The sequence below is a fragment of the Tamandua tetradactyla genome, chromosome 4 (genome assembly GCF_023851605.1).
Source record: "Tamandua tetradactyla isolate mTamTet1 chromosome 4, mTamTet1.pri, whole genome shotgun sequence".
Classification (NCBI taxonomy): domain Eukaryota; kingdom Metazoa; phylum Chordata; class Mammalia; order Pilosa; family Myrmecophagidae; genus Tamandua; species Tamandua tetradactyla.
In genome coordinates, this window is record NC_135330.1 from 6938648 (window position 1) to 6959617 (window position 20970).

The window sequence follows — 20970 nt, forward strand, 5'->3', positions numbered from 1 at the left end:
TGGGATGCGGCAAAGGCATTGCTGACAGGGAAATTCACTGCCCTAAAACATCTATATAGAGCAAAAATCCAGGACTTAAATGCTCACCTGGAGTATTTAGAGAAAGAACAGCAAATTAACCCCAAAGCAAATAAAAGGAGAGCAATAACAAAGATTAAATTAGAAATAAACAAACTGGAGAACAAATACAATAGAAAGAATCAACAAAATCAAATGTTGATTCTTTGAGAAAATCAATAAAATTGATGGACCCCTAGCTAGACTAACAAACAAACAAAAAAAGGATAGGCCACAAATAAACAAATTCAGAAATGAGAGGGGAGTCATTACCACGGATCCTGAAGAAATAAAAAGAACACCTATATGCCAACAAACTAGAAAACTTAGATGAAATGGACAAATTTCTAGAACACAAGGACTACCTATACTGACTTGAGAAGAAATAAAAGATGTCCTCAAACCAATTACAAGTAAAGAGACTCAATCAGTCATCAATAATCTTCCTAGAAAGAAAAGCCCAGGACCAGATGGCTTCACAGGGGAATTTTACCAAACATTCCAAAAAGAACTAACACCAATTCTACTTAGACTTTCCAAAAGATTGAAGAAAAAGGAATGCATAAAATGAGTAACTCATTTTATGAAGCTACCATCACTCCAATACCAAAAGCCAGATAAAGGCACTATAAGAATGAAAAACTACAAGCCACTCTCACTAATAAATATAGATGCAAAAATTCTCAACAAACTACCAGCAAATCAAATTCAACCACACATTAAAAGAATTATACATCATGACAAAGTGGGGTTTATACCAAGAATGCAAGGGTGGTTCAACACAAGAAAATCAATCAACATAATACAGCACATTAACAAATCAAAAGGGAAAAATCACATGATCATATCGAATGATGTTGAAAAAGCATTTGACAAAATTCAGCATCCTCTCCTGATAAAAAACACTTCAAAAGGTAGGAATTGAAGGGAACTTTCTCTATATCATAAAGAGCATATATGAGAAACCCACAGTCTGCATTATACTCAAGATTGGGAATGAGACAAGGATGCTCATTGTTACTACTATTATTCAATATTGTACTAGAAATCCTAGCTGAAGTGATTAGACAGGAGAAAGAAATAAAAGGCATCCAAATTGGAAAGAAAGTAAAACTTTCATTATTTCAGACGACATGATCCTAGACTTAGAAAACCCTGAGAGATCTATGACAAAGTGACTTGAACTAATACACAAATTCAGCAAAATGGCGAGACACAAGATTAATCTACAAAAATCAGTAATGCTTCTATACACAAGTAATGACCTATCTGAGGAGACAATTAAGGAAAAATTCCATTCAAAAAAGCGATCAAAAGAATCAAGTACCTGGGAATAAGTCTAACCAGGGGTTAAAGGACTTGTACACGGAAAATTTATAAAACACTGCTAAAAGAAATTAAAAATGACCTAAACAGATAGAAAGACATTCCATGCTCATGGATAGGAAGGTTGAATGTCTTTAAGATGTCAATTCTATGCAAATTGAGCGACACATTCGATGCAAAACCAATAAAAATTCCAACAACCTACCTTGAAGACTTGGAAAAACTAGCTATCAAATTTATTTGGAAACGAAAGAGACCCCAAATAGCTAAAGACATTCCTTATTTTTTCTTTTTCACATCATTTTTTAAAATTAATTTTTAAATAAAAAAATATGACAAGAAACACAAACATTCTTAACATATGATCATTCTGTTCTACATATATAATCAGTAATTCACAATATCATCACATAGTTGCATAATCATCATCATGAACATTTGCATCAATTCAGAAAAAGAAATAAAAAGACAACAGAAAAATATTCATACATACCATACCCCTAACCCCTCCCTTTCATTGATCACTAGCACTTCAATCTAAATTTATTTTAACATTTGTTCCCCCTATTATTTTTATTCCATATGTTTTACTCATCTGTCGATAAGGTAGATAAAAGGAACATCAGACACAATGTTTTCACAATCACACAGTCACATTGTGAAAGCTATATCATTATACAATCATCTTTAAGAAACATGGCTGCTGGAACACAGCTCTACATTTTCAGGCAGTTCCCTCCAGCCTCTCCATTACATCTTGGATAACAAGGTGATATTTATTTCATGTGTAAGAATAATCTTCAGGATAACCTCTCGACTCTGGAATCTCTCAGCCATTGACACTTTATTTTGTCTCATTTCACTCTTCCCCCTTTTGGTCAAGAAGGTTTTCTCAATCCCTTGATGCTGAGTCTCAGCTCATTCTAGGGTTTTTCTTAATCCCTTGATGCTGAGTCTCAGCTCATTCTAGGATTTCTGTCCCACATTGCCAGGAAGGTCCACACCCCTGGGAGTCATGTCCCACGTAGACAGGGGGAGGGCAGTGAGTTTGCTTGTTGTGTTGGCTGAGAGAGAGAAGCAACATCTGAGTAACAAAAGAGGTTCTCTTGTGGGTGACTCTTAGGCCTAATTTTAAGTAGGCTTGGCTTATCCTTTGTGGGGTTAAGTTTCATATGAACAAACCCCAAGATTGGGGGCTCCGCCTATAGCTTTGGTTGTCCACACTGCTTGTGAGAATATCAAGAATTCAACTTGGGGAAGTTGAATTTTTCCCCTTTCTCACCATTCCCCGAAGAGGGCTTTGCAAATACTTTTTAATTCACTGTTTAAATTACTCTGGGATTTATCAGGGCATTGCTCTGGACAAACCAACAAAATCTCATGCCCTACTCAAGGTTCCATGTACTTACGGTGTTCAACAGGCTGTCTACATAAGTTATATTATGAAATACACTAGTCAAAATATAAATTTTGTACCAAATAAACATTTTTTTTGCTTTAGTCTCACACATAAGTTAAAAGCTAACGACATTCTTAAAAGGAAGTGTGAAGTGCGAGGACTATCATCGCCTGACTTTAAAGCTTACTATAAAGACACAGTGGTCAAAATAGCATAATACCAGCGCAAAGATATAAGTATCAACCAATGGAATCGAATTGAGAGTGCAAAGATAGACTGCCAAATTATAGACAATTGATCTTCGATAAAGCCCTGAATTGGGACAGAAAAGTCTTTACAATAAGGGGCATGGGAGAATTGGATATCAATAGCCTAAGGACTGAAAGAGGACCCTTACCTTATATCCTATATAAAAATTAATTCAAAATGGATTAAAGACCTAAATGTAAGATCCAGTACCCTAAAACATCTAGAATAAAATGCAAGGAAACATCTTCAGGATCTAGTAATAGGAGGTAGCTTCTTAAATTTTACACTTAAAGCACAAGCAGTGAAAGAAAAAGTAGACAAATGGGAACTCCTTAACATCAAGAGCTTCTGTACCTCAAAGGACTTTATCAAAATGGTGAAGAGGTGGTCAAATCAGTGACAGAAAATGTTTGGAAACCACATATAGAATAAAGGCTTGATATCCTGCATACACAAAGAAAGCATACAGCTCAACAACAAAAGAACAGATAACTCAGTTATAAAATAGGTAGAGGATATGAATAGATACTTTCCTGAAGAGCAAATACAGATGGCTAAAAAGCACATGAAGAGATGCCCATTTTCATTAGTCATAAGAGAAATGTAAATCAATATGACCTCAGTATGTGAGATATCACCTCACAGCCATAAAATGGCTGTTATTAAACAAACAGGAAACTACAAATGTCAGAGAGGATGTAGAGAAATTGGACACATTCACTGTTGGTGGGAATGCAAAATGGTGCAGCTGCTGTGGAAGACAGTTTGGTGATTCCTCAGAAAACTAAATATTGAGTTGCCCTATGACCTGGTGTTCTAGTTTGTTAGCTGCCAGGATACGATATACCAGAAATAGAACAACTTTTAAAAGGGGGAATTTATTAAGTTGCAAGTCCACAGTTCTAAGGCTGCGAAAATGTCCCAACTAAAGTAAGAATATAGAAATGTCCAATCTAAGGCATCCAGGGAAAGTTACCTTGGTTCAAGAAGGCCAATGATGTTCAAGGTTTCTCTCTTAACTGGAAAGGCACATGGTGAACATAGTGGCATCTGCTAGTTTTCTTTCCCAGCTTCTGGTTTCATGAAGCTCCCCTGAAGGCATTTTCTTTCTTCATTTCCAAAGGTCTATGGCTGTGTGGGCTCCGTAGCTCTTTCCAAAATGGTTCCCTCTTAAAGGGCTCCAGCAAGCAATCCCCCTTTGAATGTGTAGAGAAACACCTCCATAGAAATCATCTAATCAAAAGTTACCACTCACAATTGGGTGGGTCACATCTCCATGGATAATTGAAAAACTCCCACCCAGCAATACTGAATAAGGATTAAAGGACATTGCTTTTCTGGTTTGACAAATTCAAACCAGCACATGCAGCAATAAAAATACTTGGTATGTACCAGAAGAGCTGAAAGCAGTGACACAAACAGACATTTGCACACTGATGTTTATAGTGACACTACTTACAATTGCTAAAAGATGGAAACAACCCAAATGCCCATCAATAGATGAGTGGATAAACAAAATGTATATACATACAATGGAACATTATGTAGCAGTTAGATGAAATGAGGTCCTGAAGCATATGACAATGTGGATGAACCTTGAGGACATAATGCTAAGTGAAATAAGTCAGACATAGAAGGATAGATACTGCATGATTCTGCTATTATGACTCTGGTAAAGACCAATGAAAATGTTTAAAATTGAGAGTGCTGCTGATTGTATAGCCAAGTGAGTAAACTATAGGACACGGTTTGTTATTTTGGACACTATCCATGACGTCTGGTGGATGGAGGGAGCCCATGGGTACAGTGACTGAGAAGCAGAATGGCAAAGTATGATACATTTATATGATGGAATATGATACAGCTACAAAAAAGGAAGGATGTTGAGAGGCATGCAAAGAACTGAATGAGCCTTGGGTACACTGTGTTGTGCAAAATAAGCCAAAAACTAAAGAACAATATAGCAGCCACACTTAAGTCTAAAGTTGTAAATGTATTTCTAGATTCTAAGATACTGAACTATATGTGTATAAGCTGGTAAATCTCTGGAACTTTGAGTAACTGTGACACATAGAGTCAGAAATGGAGTGCTGCAACCCTGAAAGTAAGCATAGCTACACATAATAACAGTTAAAATAACCAAAAAAAGAGATCAAGCCTCAATTAGAGTTTAAAACAAAGCCAATCTGGCTGGGTCTAAGGTAAAAATTAGAATGCAGGATAAAAGACATTAGTGTATATACTATAGACCTTCAGCTGCTGTATGAGATCAAAGGCAGAGAGGTTTATTATGTCTAGAACCTAAATTTTCTGTAACAGATAATATACATGAACCTCTCTGGATAGTTTATTTAAACAACTCAAACTCCTGGAGTTCTGAACAGGAAGAAGGCCTTGTAATTCTGTATAGCTTAAAATAATACCAGGATATATCTCAGACTATGGTGGGCTGATAACAAATATTGGTAGAGTCCCTTGAGGGTACCAAGGGGGGAATATATATGAATTATTAAACTTTTCCATCTGGGAATCCTGGTCACTCTTTCAACCATTGGGGATTTCCAATAAAATAGGCCTAGACCTGTATTTTGAGGCTTGCCCTTACAAAATTCATTTCTGTAGGAAAGAATCTAAGATTACCCTTAACGAGGCCTAAGAGTTGCTTCCAGGAAGCCTTTCTGTTGCTCAGACGTGGCCTCTCTTTCTCTAAGCCCAACTCTGCAAGGAAAATCACTGCCCTGCCCCCTATATGATAGAAACCATTCAGGGGTGAAAATCTCTCTGACAATATGGGGCGTGACTCCTGGGGATGAATCTGGCCCTGGCACCATGGAATTGGCAAAGCTTTCTCGACCAAAAGGGGGAAAGAAGTGTAATAAAATAAGGCATCAGTGGCCAAGAGCAATCAAATGGAGTCAAGAAGCTGTTCTGGAGGTTGCTCTTAACAGAAGTTTCAGTTAGATAAGTACTAATTGCCATGGCTTGCTAGGCCCCAATCAACATCACTCCTGTTGACTCTTAAGAACATCTAGGGCTTGAACTGAGACTCTATAAAGGTTTCATCCACTAGGTTTGCCTTCCTGGAACCTATAATTCTCAGAGGGTTCCTAGGTCAGATAAATCCTGAAACCCAGAGGGACCAGCCTCTCCAAGATTATTGATTGATTACATCCCCCTATCCTTTAGTGTCGACACCCCTTCTCAACATGAAAAAGTCAGAACAGGCATTGCCCAAAGATCCCTATAGGTTGGGAGAAGGATCAAGGAAGAAGGAGGAAGCATAACAAGAGAACAGAATTTAACAAAACAAGTATGACTGCTGAATCACTATATTAATATTCCTTCTAGCCTCCAGTGTTTTGGAGCAGCTAAAAGGAAAAATATAAGATGGTGGAATGGTAGCCCATGACAAACTCTGGGATCTGTTCTGTAACTGTTTGTTGAAGTGTGCTTTGTAAATAATTTTTTTTTCTTTCTTTGCTTTCTAGGTATGTTACATTTTACAACAAAAAAGTTAAAAAAAATATATAACCTACCCTTGGAGAAGCTAGAAGGAAAAACCTGAAATTGTGGAACTATAACCCATAACAAACTCTGAAATCTGTTTTATAACTACTAGTTACAATATAATTTGAAATGTATTTTTTTGTATATGTTATTTCACAATAAAATTTTTTTTAATTTTATTTATTGATTTTTTAATTGACAAGTCAAAACAACATACAAATGAACATTCCTAACATACAAACATTCCAAACATGGTGTACAATCAGTGGATCACAGTATCATCACATGGTAGTATATTCACCACCATGATCATTTTTGAGAACATTTGCATCACTCCAGAAAAATAAATAAAAAGATAAAAAACCTCATACATACCATATCCCTTACCTTCTCATTGACCACTAGTATTTCCATCTACTCAACGTATTTTAACCTTTGCTCCCCCTATTTCTTTTTCTATACCCCTTACTGTTAGGTCGGGGGAACAGGGAAGGGCACTGCAACTGGAGCTCCGGAGGCTGTGTCACCCCTCCCAACATGACTCCCGAACCGCCCCTTCCGGAAGTCACCTGACCCGCTTGCTTAAAAACTGCCCACGCCATCACCCAGGCGCAGACTCGCCTCCCTCCATCTTGGATTCGGTGAGTTCTGCCCTGGAGCGTAGAAATAAACCTGCCCGCTTTAAATTTCCTGGTCTACCTTCCTTCTTTCTCACCCTTTCGCCTCCTAAACCTTTCACTTACCACTCCCTTTCATTGATCACTAGTATTTCAATCTACTCAGTTTAACACTTGTTCCCCCTATTATTTATTTATTTATTTATTTAATTTTATTTTTTTGAGACCAATGGAAGAAAGGTTTATTTGATCTGGAACTGAAGTTTTCTGTAGTTCATAATTTAATTCAACCCATCTGTTTAGCTCATTTGAACAAGTGAAACACAGGGAGCACAGAATGAGAAAGAGATCCTTTAATCCTGTATAGATTATTGTAATGCCTGGAAACATCCTAGAGTATATTAACCAGATAATCAAAAAATATTGGCAAATTCCCTGAGGGTGGGGAGAAAGACTATGGAACTATTAAACTGATACTGTGTCCAACTTTAGGGATACCCAAATCAATAGGCCATGCCCTTGATCGTGAAGCTTACTCTTGTGAAGCTTATGTAGGCAGCATAGAAGCTTAGACTACCTATAGGCATGCCTAAGAGTTACTTCTGGAGGACCTCTGTTGTTGCTCAGATGTGGCCTCAGTCTCTCTAAGCCCAACTCTGCAAGTAAAATCATTTCCCTCCCCACTACGTGTGACCAGACATCCAGGGGTGAAAGTCTCCCTGGCGACGTGGTGGCGACGTGGTGGCGACGTGGGAGAGGACTCCCAGGGATGAATCCAGACTTGGCACTGTGGGATCAACAATTGCATCCTGACCAAATGAGGGAAAAGAAGTGTAATTGATAAAGTATGAGTAGCAGAGAGAGTTAAATAGAGTCGAGAGGCTACTCTGGAGGTTGCTCTTCAGGTAAACCTTGCTACCTATCATAACTTGCCAATCAGCTCATAACAAACTCTGGAATCTATCCTGTAACACTCTTTGAAGAGTGCTTTGAAAACTATTCCTTTTTTATTTCTTTGCTTTGTATGCATGTTATACTATACAATAAAAAAAGTTTTAAAAAGTTATCTCTTCCAATTCATAAAGATGAGATATATTTTAAAATTTATTTAGGTCATCTTTAATTTATTTCAGCAGTGTTTTATAGTTTTCAGTATACAATTCTTTTATGCTCTTAGTTAAATTTATTCCTAGATACTTTATTCTTTTAGATGCTATTGTAAATGGAATTGTTTACTTAATTTCCCCTTTGGATTGTAATTGCTAATGTGCAGAAACACAACTGAGTTCTTTCTTTGCATTGGTATTGTACTGTACTATTTTGCTGGATTTGTTTATTAGTTCTAGTAGTTTTCTTGTGGATTTCTTTGGATCATGTTGCCTGTTATTAGAGGCAGTTTTGTTTCCTCCTTTCCAATTTGGATGTATTTTATTTCGTTTCCTTGCCCAGTTGCCCTGGCGAGAACTTCTAGTACAATATTGAAAATAGCAGTAGTGAAAGCAGGCATCCTTGTCTCATTCCTGATCTTCGGGGAAATCTTTAAGTTTTTCACTGTTTCCTTCTGTAAACTGTGGGCTTTTCATAAATGGACTTTATCATGTTGAGAACATCCTCTTCTACTACTACTTTTATGATTTTTTAAATCAGAAAAGGGTGCTAGATTTGTCTAATTTTTCTGCATTCATTCAGATTATGCGGTTTTTTCCTTCATTTTATATACATAATGTATTATATTAATTTTTGCATGTTATATCATCCTTGCATTCTTGGGATGAATCCCAACTGTTCGTGTCATATAATATGTTTTTAACATGCCATCGGGTTTGGTTTGCTATTATTTCGTTAGGGATTCTCTTATTCGTAAGAGAACTTGGTCTGTAATTTTCTCTTCTTTTGATAACTTTACCAGGATTTCGTATCATAGTGATGCTGGCCTCATAGAACGAATTAGGAAATGTTCCCTTCTCTGGACTTCTTTGGTAGAGTTTAAAAATGATTGGTATTAATTCTTTAAAGGTTTTGTAGAATTTACAAGTGAACTCATGTAATCCTAGGCTTTTCTTTGATGCATAATTTTTATTTTTGACTCATTCTCTATAGTTTTGTTTGTGGATGTTTTCTGTTTTTTCTTGAGTCAGTTTGCATAATAATGTATTTCTTGCAGCTCTTTGATTTCTTGTAGATGATCTAGTTTGTTGGCATGAAATTGTACTTAACTTTCTCTTATTATCCTTTTTATTGTTTTAAGGTCAGGGGTGGTTTCCTCATTTTCCTTTCTGATTTTAGTTATTTGCTTCTTTTCTATGTATCAATCTAACTAAAGTTTGTCCCTTTCATTGAATTTTTAAGAGAACCAACTTTTGTATTCTCTCTATTGTTTTTCTGGTCTCTCATTTATCTGTGCCCTAATCTTAATTATTTTCTTTCAACTACTAATTTTGGGTTTACTTTGTTCTTTTTTGTAGTTCCTCAAGAAGTAAAATTGGGTAATTAATTTGATACCTTCCATCTTTTTGTTACCATAGACATTCATAGCTTAAATTTTCCCCTGAGCACTTCTTCTGTATACCATACATTTTCATATGTTGTATCATTGTGTTCATTTGTCTCTACGCATTTTCTAATTCCCCTTGTAATTTAAGTTTTAAACTCTTGGTTAAGATGTACTTTTAATTTACACAAATTTATAAATTTTCCCATTTTTTTCTGTTATTGATTTCTACCTTCATTCCGTTTTGGTCAGAAAAGTTACTTTTTATGCTTTCAATATTTTCAAATGTATTGGATTTCTGTTGTGCCCTAACAATGTTGGTTTCATAAAATGAATTAGGTAGCTTTCCCTCCTCTTCAATTTATTTGAAGTTTGAGCAGGATTAGTACTAATTCTTTCTGAAATGTTTGGTAGAATTCACATGTGAAGCCATCTGGTCCTGGACTTTTCTTTTTGGGGAGCTTCTTAATGACTGATTCAATTTCTTTACTTGTGATTGGTTTTCTGTAGTTGTTTATTTCTTCTGATTGTTCATGCCTTTCTAGGAAGTTGTCCATTTCATCTATATTGTTGAATTTATTAGCATAAAGTTGTTCATAGTATCCTGTCATTACTTTCTTTGTTTCTGTGGGATCAGTGGTTATGTCTCCTCTTCCATTTCTGATCTTATTTATTTGCATCCTCTCTCTTCTTCTTTTTGTCAATCTTGCTAAGGGTCCATTAATCTTATTGATTTTCTCATAGAACCAGCTTCTGGTTTTACTGATTTTCTCAATTGTTTTCATGTTCTCAATTTCATTTATTTCTGCTCAAATCTTTGTTATTTCTTTCCTTTTGCTTGCTTTGGGATTAGTTTGCTGTTCTTTCTCCAGTTCTTCCAAGTGGACAGTTAATTCCTGCATTTTTGCCTTTTCTTCTTTTCTGATAAAGGCATTTAGGGCAATAAATTTCCCTCTTAGCACTGCCTCTGCTGTGTTCCATAAGTTTTGATATGTTGTGTTTTCATTTTCATATTCCTCGAGATATTTACTGATTTCTCTTGTAATTTCTTCCTTGACCCACTGGTTGTTTAAGAGTGTGTTGTTTGAGCCTCCATATATTTGTGAATTTTCTGGCACTCTGTCTATTATGGATTTCCAGCTTCATTCCTTTATGATCTGAGAAAGTGTTTTTATGATTTCAATCTTTTTAAATTTATTGAGACTTGCTCTGTGACCCAGCATATGGTCTATCCTTGAGAATGATCCATGAGCACTTGAGAAAAAGGTGTATCCTGCTCCTTCAAGTCTGTTTCCTGTTTAGCTGTTCACTGGGCTCTCAAGTCTGGAGAGATCAAGTGATCGAGGACACGGATGGGATGTCAGCAGTCAACCTGGTCTGTGGCCTCTGGATGTCCCCTTGTCCCCAGATGGGATGGGGACAGGAATGAAGGCCTCCAGCAGCAGAGCGAACGAAGGGGAGGAAGTCAGCCGGCGGGCACCGTCGCCATCCAGACGCCGCCACGGCCGTTATCCAGCGCTGCTCGCGGATCTGGACCCCGGGCCGTGTTGTCTGGCCTCCACTGCTCCGCTGAGTCTATTTATTTATTTTTAATCCATATTTTAAAAATGTTTTTAAAAAAATAAGTGGTAGGATCTCGGAGTTCAGTGCTCCTGGTTTTGCATCATCTCCTGGCCGCCTGGGATGTGGGTTTCCACACTGCTGCCTGCCACTGCCTTCCCCACCCCCACAGCCAAGCAGCCTCTACTTCTGCCTGACATTGATGAGGGTGCAAGCAGGCAGGCCTGCCTCCACCTGCTTTATCAGTATGCTACAACTCAGGCAACAACTAGCAGAATTTCCCTTTCTAGAAATGTAATTGCTCCTTATCAAAGACTCCGTTCTCAACCTCTGAAAGGATTTGAACATTGCTTTCCTAGTGGAAAAAAAATGGAAGGGATAGCAAAGCTAAAGAACCATGAGAGAAAAAAAAAATCAAAGCAAGCTAATGTACTGCTTTCTTCTGGAGGAGGAATTGGTGGTGGTAGAAAATGAGGTGGCAGGAAAGATGATTCTCACCGGTAATCCTGGTTCCAGATGGATGACTTTCCATGGGACCACAAGGAGTTCAGGATGTACTTTCTTTGGACCACTCGAAGTGGTGTCATGTTTTACTTACGGTTCAAGAGCTCTGCGAGAGAAATTATCTGGAAGGACTCTGTCAATAACTACCTTTCCAAAGGAGTAGTAGCTAGACTGGAAGTTGTCAACAAGCATTTTATTTGAGTAACTTTCACTCTAGGAAAAATACATTCAGTGGACAATGCATCTGGTTAAGTGTTGGCAATGTGGATACCTGTGAGTGGAATCTAGAAACTCTGCAACAAGAATTTGGCACAGAGGGGAAGAATCAGGTACCTGTTATCTACACTGCTCAGAGTGATGGCTTGTTTATACTGAGAATGTTGCCTACAGTCCTCATAATTGCTTTTTCCTGCCATATACTGTAAGAAGAGGGCCTACTGGCATTGTCTTAACAGGGCAGGGAATGGGCGGACTCTTGTGTTGGTGAAACCACTGCCAAGTTCCTAAAGGGTGAGCTAGACATGAAGTTCAAAGATGTGGCTGGCTGTGAGGAGGCCAAATTAGAGATAATGGCATTTGTGAATTTCTTGAAACACCTAAAGCAGTATCAAGACCTAGCTGCAAGAATCCCAAAGGATGCCTTCTCACTGGTTCTCAAGCTACTGGGAAAACATTGCTTGCTAAAGCTACAGCATTAAAGCTAATGTCCCTCTCAGCACAGTCAGTGGATCTGAGTTTTTAGAGATGTTTTTTGGTGTGGGTCCAGCCAGAGTCTGAGACTTTATTTGCCCTTGCTTGGAAGAATACCCCTTGCTTTCTTTACTGATGAAACAGATGCAGTGGGAAGGAAAAGAGCAAGAAGCAACTTTGGATGGCAGAATGAACAGGAAAATACACTCATCAACCGCTTGTGGAAATAGACCACAATATTTTTGTTGTTGTTGACTACAAAACAAATGTGGTCATTCTGGCATGCACCAATAGACTAGATATCCTGAATCCTGTGTTGCTAAGCCCGGGGCCCTTTGATTGGCAAATCTTTATTAGACCACCAGACACAAAAAGAAGAGCTTCTATTTTCAAAGTTCACCTTAGACCACTAAAACTGGATGGTGCCCTGAAAAGGAGAAACTGACAGTAAAACTTGCATCCTTAACTCCAGGGTTTTCAGGAGGTGATGTTGTCAATGTTCATTCTTATATTTGTGCAGTTTGTTTTGTCCATCATTTCCATGAGATCCAATTCAAATTTTTCCACCTCTAGTATATTTTTTATTTGGTCTACAACATCTTTAATCTCTGTGATACCTGCTATTTTTCTATTTATTCTTTCAAATTCTTCTTTATGCTCTCCTAGTGTCTTTTCGAGCTTCTTTATGCCATTAGGCAACCTGTTGAATTTATTTAGTAGAGTTATATGAACATCTTTGATTAGTTGTTCCAAAGTCTGTGTCAATTCTGGTGTTTTAATTTGGTCATAAGGGTGGGCTATATCTTTCTGCATTTTCATACACTTTGTGATTTTCTGTTGCCATCGAGACATGTAATTATCTTCAGGTTTACTTTGGAAGTTGATTTCCTTCAGTAGTTTAAAGTTTTGCACTTGTAGGATGGGCATGGGGCAGGATGCAGGGCATGAGGCAGGGCACAGCAGTGTAGTGGTGGATTGTGGTGCAGGGCTAGGCACAGTGTGGGGGTGCTACACTGGTGCCCGGGAACATGGGGTGCGAAGCATGGGGCTGTGGGGGGGCAGTGTGGAGGCCATGGGAGTGTAGGGGCAGGGCGCAGGATGGAGGACATGGAGGCTGGGTATGGCAGGAGGTGCATTAGGAGGGCTGTACGGGTATGGATGTGCGGGCAGGGTGTGGTGCACATGCAGAACATGAGGGGCAGGGTGCGGTACATGTGAACATGGGGGCAGGGTGTGGTGGCACGTGTAGAACATGGGGGCAGGGTGCGGTGCACGTGTAGAACATGGGGGCAGGGTGCAGTGCATGTGTAGAACATGGGGGGCAGGGTGAGGTGCATGTGAACATGGGGGCAGGGTGCGGTGCACATGTAGAACATGGGGGCAGGGTGCAGTGCACGTGTAGAACATGGGGGCAGGGTGCGGTGCATGTGAACATGGGGGGAAGGGTGCGGTGCACGTGTAGAACATGGGGGCAGGGTACGGTATATGTGAACGTGGGGGTTTCGGAGCATAGGATCACTCACTCTTCATTCCTATTTTCCTTCAGAGTTTCCCTCTGCAGATGCAGGAGGCAGACAGACTGAAATTAGATGACAGTCCTGATAAGACTATTTAAATTTGACTTAATATTTTGTAGACTGAATCCAGATCACTTATTGCTCTTTTACTGGAATAGTTTTCTACAGAGCTGTAATACATTTAAAAGTATGAATGTACAGTATAAATACAGTTTCCTTACTTCAAAAATAAGTTAAACACTGAAAAAAAAAAGTGGTAGGATCTCATGATGCCCTGGCAGGCTCCAGTCAGTGTAGAGTCAGCCTGTGCTCTCAGTGCAGTGCCCTGGTCACAGTTTCAGGGGGAGCAAAGTGACCCTTGTGCACAAACTGGGAGCATGTATCTCTAGCCCAATCTGTCCGGTAATGACCTGAGGGATTTGCTGCCCAGAACTGACCTGACATGTAGAAAAGCTCTGGAGCTCTCCTACAGAATGGTGGGGGAGGGACAAGGGATTGCTGGCTGTAGGACATAAAGTGTAATGCCAGGGACCATGAGGAAACTGCTTCCCAGAAAAGAGAGAACATCTGCATCTGTGTAAATGGGGGAATTCCCCACATGCCCCAAACAAGAGCCATGCATAGAAAGGATGTAGGAAATCTCTACTTTTTGACTTGAAGCTATTCTCCAAAATCATTGTATGGACAAGCTCTGAAGGAGAGTACTTGTACAGGTCATCTGCAGACTGAGAAAAGCATTTTTTTTCTTTTCTCCTTCTCCTTCTTTTTTTCTAGCTCCTTGCAGTCAAGGAAAGCTCTGCCATAATACTAGCTAGATACAAGTCTAAGGAACAGATACTTCAGAGTCTAAATTCCAGTGATGATAACACACTAAAATATCAAAATGTCCAGGTTTCAAAAAAAAGACGACAAAGCATACAAAGAAGGAAGAAGAATGGCCCAGTCAAAGGAGAAAATTAAAACATTAGAAACTATCAATGTCATTCTAGACAATTTTTTTTTAAAAAATGGTCTTAAATATGCTGAAAAACTTAAAGGAAAACATGGACAAAGAACTACAGGAAATCAGGAAAATTATTGATGAACACAAAGAGAATATCAATATAGAGACAGAAATTATGAAAAGGAACCAAACAGAACTGAACAGAAATTAAAAATTCCCTACAGGAGTTTAATAGCAAATTGGAGCTGGCAGAAGAAAGAATCAGTGAACTTGAAGAGAAGACAAGTGAAACCATCCAGAGCAGGAGAAAGAGTAAAAAAATGAAGAAAAGTGAACAGAGACTGAGGAACCTTTGGAATATGATCAAGCATACCAACACACACATTGTGGGAGTCCCAGCAGGAGAAAGAGAGAAAAAGGCAGAAAGAATATTCAAAAAAACAATGGCTGAAAACTTCCCAAATTTAATGAAGGACACAAATATACACATCTAAGACACTCAATGAACTGCAAACAGTATGAATCCAAATAGATCCACACCACACCAGGTTATTATCAAACTGTCTAATGACAAAGATAAGGAGAAAATTATGAAAGCTGAAAAAGATAAGCAATGTTTCACATACAAACTAGCTTCAATAATATCAAGCACCAATTTGTCAATGGAAAGCAAAGAACTTCCAACTGTGAATTCTAAGTATGGCAAACCTGTTTTTCAAAAATGAGGAAGGAATGAAGATATTCCCAGATAAACAAAAGTTGAAAGACTTCATCACAACTAGATTGTCCTACAAGAAATCCTAAAGAACCAGGATTCTCCATGTTGATAGGAAAGGGCACTAGACAATTGGCTGACGCTACATGAAGAAATAAAGATCTACTGGGAAGGTAATGATAGGGGTAAATAAAAATACCAGTACTGTTATATTTTTGGTTTGTAACTCTACTTTTTATTCCCTACAGTATCTAAGAGGCAAATGCATAAAACGAAATGATCAACCAGTGGTTTTGGATTTATAATATATAAATACATAACTTGTTAAAAGAACTCCATAAACATGGGGTACTGAAGGTTACAGGAAGATTATTTATGTATGCTATGTTAAGTTGGTATCAAAGCAAAACAGAGTGTCTAAGATTTTAGGATGTTAAATCCAAGCCCTGTGTTAAGCACAAAGAAAATGTCAGTGACTATACAAATTCATGGAGACAAAAAGTAGAGCATAGGTTACTAGAGGTTGGGGGCAAGGGCTGCGGGGAGTTAATGCAAAATAAGTGTAGAGTTTCTGTTTGGAGTGAAGATGGGAATGAAAAGTGGTGAGGGTATTGCAACATCACCAATGTGATTTAATCCCACGGCCTGGTATTCTTGAGCGGGGTTGGGATGGGAAGATTCGTGTTGTAAATATGTTTCCACAATTAAAAAAAATTAAACTAAAGAGATAATGATAATTGATGTAATTCATGATATTATATGGGAGCTAAAAATGGAGAAGAAAAACGCAAAAGGACATTTTGGGGACTTAAGAAAAAATTGGAATACAGAATGTAAGCTTTATATCAACATTAAATTTCTTGAAATTGATAACTACCTTTAAAGTGATTACATGCATGTTCATGGAAAATGTACATGAAAGTAGTATGTGTTGAAGGAATATGATGTGCAATCTCCTCTCAAATGTTCAGAAAACAGATAGGGAGATACATATATGTATGGTAGAGAGCAAAGGTGGCAAAATATTAAAATGGTGGATCTTGATATCTGGGGGGTGGCAAGGGTTTGTATTATTTTTGCAATTGTCCTGTAAATTTGAAATTATTTCAAAGTAAAAGGTTAAAAAAGAGAGAGACAAATGTTACTTTTGTTAAAGTTTCAGATACGTGAAATTTTTTTCTAATCATTCTCCTAAGAATATTTTCCCTGAGACCATCAATTAGGGAATATCTCTGGAACTCACCTGAACAGAACTTTCTGCTTCCATATAAGTGATGGTAGCAATATCCTGCTCACTGCTGTTGACTAAAAAATAGCCAGATCCTTCCACAAGGCTAAATATTTCCTATGAGAAAATCAGACAATATATTGTTCCTTTTATCTATAAATAATTCAAAGTGAAGAACATCTATCTACCTAAAGAAAGAGTATGGGAGTAAAAGATTAAAGTCAATGAACTAAAGACAAATATGATTGTTAAAATATAAGTCTCAAGAATATTTCAGCCAATTATTACATATGCATTACATAGGTATAATAGTATTTTCAACATATAAGTGAGTTTTTAAAATTTTTATACCTCCCTCCAACATGATTCCATTTAACTAGACCCAAACAGCTCTACCTTCACATTAGGGTGGTTGTAGATGGTGGCATTCTCTGGAAGTACAGTTACATCATCCACCAGGAGCAGCTCCACAGCTGCAGATCTGGGCAAGTTGGAAAGTTCCTAGAAATTTAACAAGAAACACAAAGGTGAGTATAACCTTCTAATTCCTCAGCCCAGTGAGAAACGATCCCAATACTTTCTCAGGTCCCCAAAATAGCAGAACCTCAGAGGTACATGGTTCTCAGATTTACATCAATTGTAAAACAACTTTTAGAGACAGAATCTTAAATTTCAGTATCTAATCTATATTTCTTACTCCTGATTAAACAACAACCTTCACTGACCTTTGGACTCTTCTTCTCTGAATAGCCCACAAAATTGACTCCAATGAGTACAGTCCCTTTTATCTGATGTACTTTAAGGATCTGATGACCTAGAAACACACAGAAAAACACCTTGTCAGAAACAATAACATGTTAGAATACAAACATGTCTCCAGAAAATCAAATTCTACCCTATTTTTTTTCAAATGGTGTGGTATGCAGGGGAGTAAAACACTGAATGAGGAAAACAGAAGAAAGAGAAAACTGGGTAGTTGTGTTGGCTCTGCTATTATATTCCTGAGCAACCACTTCACCTCTCCATTCCTTTATTAAATGAATAACCACACCAGGCAAAATTAAAAATTCTTTATGGTGCTGATGGACTGTGAATCCAAAAACAGACTAACATCTGGTATATGGAGAAAATTTTGTTTGATTTACAAGTGAGGGTGGGAAATAAAGGAATAGTTCTTTGGGGACTTTCATTCGTCTAAACTGTTCTGTATATGTAAATGTCCTTTTGGTCCTAACTCAAAAATTTTAAATGGCTAACTATTCCTTATTGAAGCAAGTAAAAACTCCTTCTATAATCTTACCTGCTTTACTCATCCATTTTCTTTTTATTTTAACTAACAAACATGAATCTGCCACTGGTCCTGGGCACTCTATGGATGTCACAAAGCATGTAAACCTTTGTCCCAGATGCCTGCCATTTGACTGTTTCAATCCATAAAAGGGCAATCATTTTATTTTCAACACATAATGATCATGCTTAAATCTGTAAAGCATTTTCTCATGATATTACATTCATTCATTCAAAAAAAGATTTATTGAGAGCCTACTCTATGCTAGGTAATAAGCCAAGTAAAGGATATAAAGGTGAAGGAAACATAGTCCTTAACTAAGGAACCTACAGCTCGGTGAGAGATGACTGAGAGACAAACCATCCACTACAGTACAATGTGATAAGTGCTATCCCATATGAACAGAATACTATAAGATCACAAAGAAGAAGTATTTACCATATGTTGGGACATGGAAGGATCAAAAATTCCTGGATGTCCAGAGGAATGTTTCAGCCCAGTGAAGATACAAGAGAAGAATTTTCTATGAAGAGGGAACACACAACATTTGCAAAGGAAGTCATTATGAAAAGGCTTGTCATGGTTGAGGATCTAAAGTTGTTGATTGTGAGAAAAAAATGTAGGATATGTGTGGGGAGCGAAAAAAGGTAAAGTCAAAGAACTAGGCAGGGCCTGGTATGCCAAGATACAATCTATTAACTTTATCCTGAAAGTCACAGACGTCCTAGAAGACAATACGGTTATAGTATCGCCAGTAGTTAAGGGTATGAACTTTAGTGTCAGAGAGCTTGCTGCTTCATCTATTCACTGTTGTAATCACAAAGCCTAACTGTTCTTGGAACAAAGTAATAACTCAATAAATATTTGATGAAAAAGTAAATTCACAAGATGGGGATAATAATGACAATCTCTCATTGCTGTTATGAGAATTACATGAAAACATGTATCTAAAGTACATTGTGCAGTACCTGACATGTCATGAGATCTCAGTAAAAATAGCTAAACAAGGAATTTGAGAGATACTCAGATTTTTAATTTAGGAAGATCATTCTGGAAAGCAGCATAGAGAGTGAAATGGAGTGTAACAAAGACGCAATGAGATTCGGTCTTGATGATGAGTGACATCACCAAGATGACAGAGTGAATCCCTCCACTATTCTGTTCTCCCAGAGAATCTCTAAACTAGCAAAATTTGGTAGAACCATCATTCTCAGAGCTCTGGAAAACATTTAAATGGTTGCAGTAATTAGGCAAGCACTGAAGGGAGAAAAAGGTGAGCTTAAAAATGGTAGGAAAACCTCATGGTACCATTGCTGGCCCTTCCTCCACCCCATCCCCAGGGAGTGTGGAGTATGCTTGTACTTCAGTACAGTTCCATGGTCCCAGTTCTGGCCTGCCATCTACAACTTGGCCAGCATGCAAAAGCAGCTTGTGTGCAGATAATTCAGTGTAAGAAACAATCAAATGGCAGCCACCTGGCGCAAAGGTTTACATAATTTATGACATCAATAGAGTGCCCAAGATCAGGAGCTGACTATTTAATTGGGAGAAGAGGGGGTACTTGAAAGCATGTAAATAAGGGAATTCCTAAGACATGCCCAGAACAAGACACATGCTCAGTAAAGGCTAGAGAGAACTATACACTTTCACTTTGGGCTGGTCTTCAGATTCAATGTAAGGGGAGCTAAACTCTGAAAAAGAGCATCAGCCAACACAGAGCCAATATACAGAGACTGTGAAAAGCAGTGTTTTTGTTTTTGTTGTTTCTTTGGCATTCATGGAAACCACTGTTATATCACTAGCTGGATACAAAATTAAGGAACAGATACATGAGAGACTAAATTCCAAGGCTAATAATTATTATATGAAAATGCACAGTGTATAGCAAAAGATTAAAAGCAATACAAAGAAACAGGAAGTAATGGACCACTCAAAGGAGCAAGATAAAACATGAGAAATCATCAATGAAGAAGACCAAACTTTGGACAAACTAGACAAAGACTTAAGAGCAAAAGGAAAATATGCACAGAGAAATAAAGGTAATCAGGAAAAGAATACATGAACAAAAGGAGAATGTCAAAAAAGAGATAGGGGAGAAAAAGAAACCAAGCAGAAATAGTAGCACCAAAGACCACAATAATGGAAATAAAAAAAATCCCTAGAGGGGTTCAACTGAAGATTGGAGCTGACTGAAGAAAGAATCAGTGAGAATTCAAGCCAAGATGGCAGCTTAGTGAGGTGTGGAATTTAGTTTGTCCTCCAGAACAGCCACACAGCATACACCAGTTTGGACAAGTGGGACCAGCTGTGATCCTGCACAGACCTGTAAGTCCCCCAAGCTGCAGAGACCAGTGCCCCTCCCCCACAGGCTGGTTTCCAGAGGGGAAAGGAAACAGACTTTACTAGCAGCAAGGGTTTAGCTCAACCAAGCTCCAATTGTGGAATTAATTAACAAATTCTCACAACTGAAAATAGGCCCCCAGCTCAGATAAACCTCAAATAAGAGCTAAAGGAAACTAGGAGTTTTTGACTCACGGAAAGGGGCAGGGCTGATGGGGGGGGGAACAACAACAGAGGGTTTTTGGATTGAGCAGCACAAAATACTTGAAAAGGGCTGGACCCTAAAAAAAGGGAGAGAGGAACACATAGAACCTGGAGATACATAGAGCAACAAACCAACTTAAGCTCTTGATTAACAAACTGGAGGCATGGGGTCCTGCTCTGAAAAGGACTTTTTCCCTTTGTTTCTACTACTTAACAGCTCATTAGATAGAACTGCAAGGCTTCTCAGTATCTGACTGCCCAGGCATGGGTGAAATTAAGCTTGTCTGAGAGACAAAGAATCTGGTCAGGTGAAAGGAGTTAATTCCCTGAAGGCT

The 20970-nt window shown here is 38.2% G+C and overlaps 1 protein-coding gene and 1 pseudogene across 6 annotated transcripts in view; one reads left to right on the plus strand and one right to left on the minus strand.

Annotated features, from left to right (window-relative positions):
* The window catches only part of NUP210L (nucleoporin 210 like), a 272420-nt gene that overhangs the window by 80098 nt on the left and 171352 nt on the right, over positions 1-20970 (minus strand). For all 6 annotated transcript variants that reach the window (XM_077156246.1, XM_077156243.1, XM_077156244.1 and 3 more), the window contains 3 exons: positions 17529-17617; positions 17200-17304; positions 16819-16920 (listed from right to left, as the gene is read on the minus strand). In XM_077156246.1, coding sequence (XP_077012361.1) covers positions 16819-16920; positions 17200-17304; positions 17529-17617 — 296 coding nt within the window. The remainder of the gene's footprint in view (positions 1-16818; positions 16921-17199; positions 17305-17528; positions 17618-20970) is intronic.
* LOC143678825 (mitochondrial inner membrane m-AAA protease component AFG3L2 pseudogene) lies at positions 11330-12973 on the plus strand (annotated as a pseudogene).